Raw genomic sequence first — 6,000 nt, 5'->3', positions numbered from 1 at the left:
AAAGAATTTAAATGGCTCTGTGAGGGTTTTAACTCTTCCTGGAGTGTTGGGGTTTTTAATCAGCACTCAACTCCGCTGTGCAGCTTCAGCGGGGCATCAGCCCCTTTCCCTTAGGTAAAGTTCAGCTGTACAAATACACCCCCAAACCAAAAATAAACCAATAAACCCCCCCCAAAAAAAACGCTCCCCCGGGGCAGGGCCGTGCTCCTTTCCGCCCCCCGGCCGCCCCTCACATGGGCTCTCCCGTATCCCCTCCCCGGCTCCGTTGGTTCGCTCCCTCCCCCGCTTGGTAACGGGCTCGGGGGGGGGGGGGGGGGGGGGCGGCCGCCATTTTAGGTGCCGCTCGCGGGGCGCCGCGGCAGCGAGGCGGGGGAGGGAGGGAGGGAGGGGAGGAGAGAGCCGGCGAGCGGAGCGGGGCAGCGCAGTGCTTCTCCTCCCTCCCCTTCCTCCTCCTCCTCCTCCTCCTCCTCCTCCTCCTCCTCCTCCTCCTCCTCGGGGCCGAGCCCTCCGCACAGCGGAGCCCGGACCAGCGGGGGCGCCACAGCCGCCCCGCCAGCCGGGGGTGCCCCAGCACCGCTCGGCGCTGCCATGCCGGCCCCCGCCCGCTGCCTGCTGCTGCTGGCCGCGCTGCTCTGCGGAGGAGCCGGGGCTGCTCGAGGTAAAAAAAAAAAAAAAAAAAAAAAAAAAATTAAAAAAAAAAAAAACAGAGCCTGGGGGGAAGGAAGGAAGGAAGGGGCACGGTGTCCTTGATCCCCTCGGTGTTGCGGGAGGGGATGCTGCGGGGGGGGGGCTCGTTTTGCACCTGCGGCGGTGTGCATGGGGGTGTCGGGGGGAGCATCGCCCTCCGCGCTCACCTTCACGGTTCCCTCAGCGCTTTTTCTCCCCCTCGAAGGTCAGCCGGGGGCCGTTATGTAACCGTAACGGCCGCCCCCGGCCTCGTGGGGGTCACTTGTTGCCTGGGGGGAGGTTTTGGAGCTGTGAAAATGCGGCGGGGCCGCCGGCCTGCCCTGTCCCGGCGGGGTGTGCCAGAGCCCCCTCAGGGTTTGGGCTCCTCGGGGAGAGCCCCGGTGGCCGAGCGAGTGGGAAAAGGGGGAATAAAATACCTCAGGGAGCCCCCCCCCCCGGGGAGCCTCACCTTCAGGGTTACATAAAGAAGGTTTGTTTGGTGGCTGGTGATAACCGTGTGGCTGCGCTGAGCCCTCGGCGGTACGGCGTTGGGAAAACGCTGGCCTTGTGGCTATTGATTGATCTCGGGGAGTAAAAGCATACGCATTGCAGGTCTCCCGAGCAGATTTCAGTGAGAGGCTTGCAAACGCTGCCTACCTGAAGGTTATCCCTGGCATCCAGAGTGCCATTTCTGCAAGATTCAGCTGATCATCTGACGAGGTTTGGGATCCGGCATGTAATTTGAATGCAGATTAGAACTGGGGCTTTAAAATGGCTTGCGGATAGATTGAAGGGAAGTTCCTGATCTTAAAAACAACTCATTAAGGATGCATCTTGCTGCAATTTCCCTACAGAGGATCAAGAAACTGCTCCTGTAATAAAGGGCTCTGCCAGGTGTTTAAATGTGACCATAATTTACCTGTACGAGATCTCTTGAGTGCAATCTATTCACTGCTGTTCTTGGAAACAAATTTTTTTACTGCACCAGCACAGAAACACAACCTCATTGAATTGATGGGCTTTTCTCCATTAGAAAGAATGAATAAAATGAAGAGCAAAAAACATTTTCAAAGAAAGCTAACGCACGTACCTGGAAACGGGTGGCAAGTTTAGATGGCATTTTACTGGGCAGCTCTGTAAGTCAGCTCTCGTGCACTTTGTTACAGGCTGTGCTTGTTTTCAGTCTGACATGCAGAGCTGCTGACTGCAAGTCCTGTTTTGTTAAACTTCATTGCACATAGTTAAACTTCATCACGCATACCTGAGTTAACATACGAGCCTGGGTTTGGCTTGGTTCTCATGATATTTTGGCTGCTCTGGGTTGGCCTCTTAAGAATGTTATGTGAAGCTGTATCTAATGACAAATAAACTGTGGAGAATACAGGAATACCTGGACTAGGGCAGGCTGAAAGGGGTATTCACTTTCATTTCTGTGTTAGGAGAAACATTTTTTTGGAAGCATGTATGGTAAACTTCCAGTTTTGTGCTGTATTGTCAGTTCCATCTCTTTCAAGCACAGCTTCTCTTTTTTATTTAAAAATAAAAAAATCTGTGACTTTAAACGTCCTTGGTACTAAGGTCACTGAGCTTTATTTTACACTGTGAAAACTGAATTGCACTTGGTTCAGAAATGTGCAGAAATGGAGTAGAAGGACTAGACCAGAGTGGTGAGTTTCACTCTCCAGTCCTGCATATTCCTGGGTTAGGACAACCAGTTTATTTTGTGATGAAGGAAGGAAACAGAAATTGCTTTTGGTGAATGTGTTCTTGCATAAAAGTTAGGTGTGAGCCTACCATCTCCTCTGTAGTTAATTTAAGGGGTACAAATGGTGGTATTAGGTTTTGAAGAAGCATATTCCTGTCCAGTTCATGCAAAATGCTTAATTTAACTGAATTTATCTTATAATTAGTCAGGTTGACCCAAATATTTCCGAACTTGTTTGACTAATATTGCAATGGGAAAGCAGTAGTTAGGAATGCATTGAAATATTTATTTTTATCAAAGTGAATTAATTGGGTATTTATCAACAGAGCTAAGTGGGAGGTGGAACGGAGTGACTTGCCAGAGGAGAAGGCAGTGCCTCTAATGGCTCCTTTTTCCATAGTTACTGACCAGGTCAAGCATTATAGCCCTGTGTTGCCTTGGACCCTATCTGATTTACTGTCATTTAGGTAGAGAGAGCATTGATCAAAAAAAAAAAAAAAAAAGTACTCTGATTTGTGATTATTTCAGGAAGTTATCTGGTAATATAAATGTCTTAAATCCAAACCACAAACCACTTTGTCACTACCACTGTTTTACTGCAGATATTTCTTTGACATAGGAACAGCCTTTATAGTACATGGCTGGTGGTTAGGTTTCTTTCTCTTTTTTAGTGGGAGAGAAGTTTTAAGACTACCTTTAAGCATTATGAAGAGACAGTTTGGTGGTGGTTGTTTTTTTCCCCTAAGGATTTATGAAAGTAAGAGACCACAGAGAGGAGGCAAAAGTAACCAATGCTAGAAATTTCTGTGATGCATAATGCTTAGGAAAGCACAATTTAGAGTCATCTGCTCAGATCAAATAACTAGCAGATTTTTTTCATCTGTTTTTCTATTCATATTATGTATAAACTAACACTGCTGTGGAAATCGAAATGGAGGAGTGGTGGTCTGAGCTAGCATTCTTTGCTGTGTGGTTAGGATGCTGTCATTGCCAGTTGCCATTTCCCAGATTATTAGACTGCAGGTTGTACTGTCTGTGCCAAGTTAGCAGGAAAATTTATCAATAGAAACTTTCTAGACTCTTGTATCTTTGGTTTGAGAAATTAATGTTTTTATAGACTTGAAATCAGAAGTTTCAAATCACTGGAAAGATTTTTTCTGAGGTCAGAAGCTAGGCTCCAGGACTTCCATTTCTCGTGGAAGATGGAAGGCTTGAAGTTAAACCCAGGTCAGGCCTCAGGACAAAATAACATGAACGTCTTGTCCCAAACAGATTAAGTTAGTCTGGTATTCTGGGTAAAACAGCATTTTCTGCTGTGGAAATGTAAATACTTGATAGCTTGCTGGCTCATAGCTATGAAACTGTTTTAGAGAGTGGAAAAAAAATTACATAGTCATTGACTTTTTCTGAACAAAAGCCCTTTCATCATTTTTCTGAGCCTTATCTCTCATTCTGTTTCGTTGTGTTTAGAGCATTCTCTATGAAATTTTGTTTATGATATTAAGGGGCATCCATCTTGTTGCATTATCGTTATCGTCAGAGACAGAAGTGATGCTTCAAAACATGGGAGAGTTCAGTAAGTCAGAAGCCTTGGTCTTAAATCTTGTTTTGCACTCTAATTTATTTGATTCATGCTGGTTGACTCCCATTGGCTTCACTAGGAACTAAACCTCCTTAGGAGCCTTAAGAAAGGATTATTAGAAAACCTCAGTGCCTTGGAAGAACTGTCTTTCTGGCCTTTGTTTATGGCATTAGGTCTCATCTCACTTGCTTTGTACTCAGATTGAAAACAAGTTGCTGCTACTACTCCCAGTTGGTTTCCCTGTTTTTAAAAGGAGTCAACAAGTACAGCCAGAAGCGCTGGCTATACTGAGATGATATTTGCTCTATTTGTAAATTAGATTCCCTTTCAAGGAGTCAAGTTTATAAATATGACAACAGTTAGAAAGTGATTTCAGCTTCTGCACTATAACTAGCAACATTTAAGAGAACATGTATTAAATTTATGTTTACAGTTAAAGGCTTATGTTTTCTATTTTGGTGTTTGCATTTAGTTTAAAACATTTTGAATTTCATTTAAAAAATGAAGGCTTTTTTTTTGCCTCAATCCTATTTAGGCTATTTTGTGCTGGGATATTTTTTATTTTGCTGTTTTCCTTGCGAGGCTTTTATCCCAATTGGAATTTGGTCACTATATCTTCATTTTAAGATATTTGGTGCTCTGAATATTTCTTATGCTGTAGCTGTGGGTAATAAAAACAAATAAGCAACTCGTTTCTCATCTGTCATTTACATGTTCTATCGTTTCAGGCTTTTAGCAAAATCTCCATGTGTCTTTGCCCAAATAAAATTGGATTTAAGCAACTGGTTCCATGTAGAACAGGAAACCCACTGCAAGTGGTGATAAACCAGAGAATTTTCCCTAGGCAGAATATATTTTAATAAACCTGTTGAATTCTTACAGCCGTTAGTCTGAATGTAGTGTTTGGAGAATTAGTGCTAATTGTCCAAGCTTAAGCTATAAGCACTGATAGCTTAATTTACAAACATTACCTTGTGCTCCTGATATATGACAGTTGAGCTCCGAGAGCATAAATTACAAGGGCTCCTTAACTGTGGTAGAGAATCTGAGATAGCGATCTGGAACTGTGGAATGAATTTCAACCACCTGCATTTCCTGCATCTAAGCACCATAGAGGTTAATGTTGGTGTATGCCCTTGCCCTTTACCCAGTCCCTCTCCTACTACAGATTTATCCCTCTATATTTTGTTACAGCCTATAGTTCCTATGTCCCAGTAATAGAAATTGTAGTTCATCTTTAAAACCAGTGCTATAGATTATAAAAATTCCATAATATCAAGAAATTCAGCGTTTTAGCAGAACTTATGTTCAGTTTTATCTCATTGTTTGTAGCCAGTTACAAGATGACAATTTTTGGTAAAATCCTAGGTATGAGACCTACTTAAATAAACAAAGAAAATTGATCTTTTCATTATCACTGATGTGTTTCAAGTTGTTTATATGCAAGGTTAATCCTTACCCTTTTCTAACAGAAAATAGAGGCACGGCTCTGAATTGTCGGCTGGTGAGTGTAGGGCAGGAAGAGAACACACATAATCACACCATGCTACACCCTTTCTTATTAAACTTTGCTTTCAGGGTGGAGAAAGTATGTTTTACTGTGTACATGCTTTATTTCTTGGCTGAGCTGTATTTTTCTCTGGTTATCTACCACATAAACTTTTTCTCATACTGATGTTGCTTGAAATTTCATCAGATCGGTGCTAACTTATAAATATTCAAGCTTTAGTGTTTTTATTGTCTCACCGAAAAGCACGTGTGTATTCTCTTACACCGAGAGGAAGACTTGTCACACAGAAGAGGTACACTAATCAAAATTTTGTCAGACCTTTAGGGCAGAAAAAGAAGGACAATTTACTTAGGTCACTGAGTGCAATTCGTTCACATTGTCAGAGAATACCTTCATGCATTTCTGGATTGTTCATGAAGTCTCAAAGGTGAATTTTAAAAGTGAATATTTTATCTACTGTCATTTAAGCATCTAGCTATCAAAGTGCCTAATACCTCTTATTGAGTTCATTCAATCTATTTTATCTGTTAATTCTTA

General features: G+C 43.1%; 1 protein-coding gene across 3 annotated transcripts in view; it reads left to right on the top strand.

Moving 5' to 3' along the window:
- The first annotated feature begins 420 nt into the window (after positions 1 to 420).
- CLSTN1 (calsyntenin 1) overlaps positions 421 to 6,000 on the top strand; it is a 38,937-nt gene continuing 33,357 nt past the window's right edge. For 2 of the 3 annotated variants that reach the window (XM_082777111.1, XM_082777112.1), the window contains exon 1: positions 423 to 658. In XM_082777111.1, the coding sequence (XP_082633237.1) occupies positions 589 to 658 (70 nt within the window). In that variant the 5' untranslated portion in view covers positions 423 to 588. Of the gene's footprint in view, positions 659 to 6,000 lie in introns of all 3 variants that reach the window. The other variant, XM_082777110.1, reaches the window with a different exon arrangement.

Source organism: Aythya marila (genome assembly GCF_965140915.1).
Source record: "Aythya marila genome assembly, chromosome: 21".
Lineage (NCBI taxonomy): Eukaryota > Metazoa > Chordata > Aves > Anseriformes > Anatidae > Aythya > Aythya marila.
This window is presented reverse-complemented; position numbering and strand designations above follow the sequence as displayed.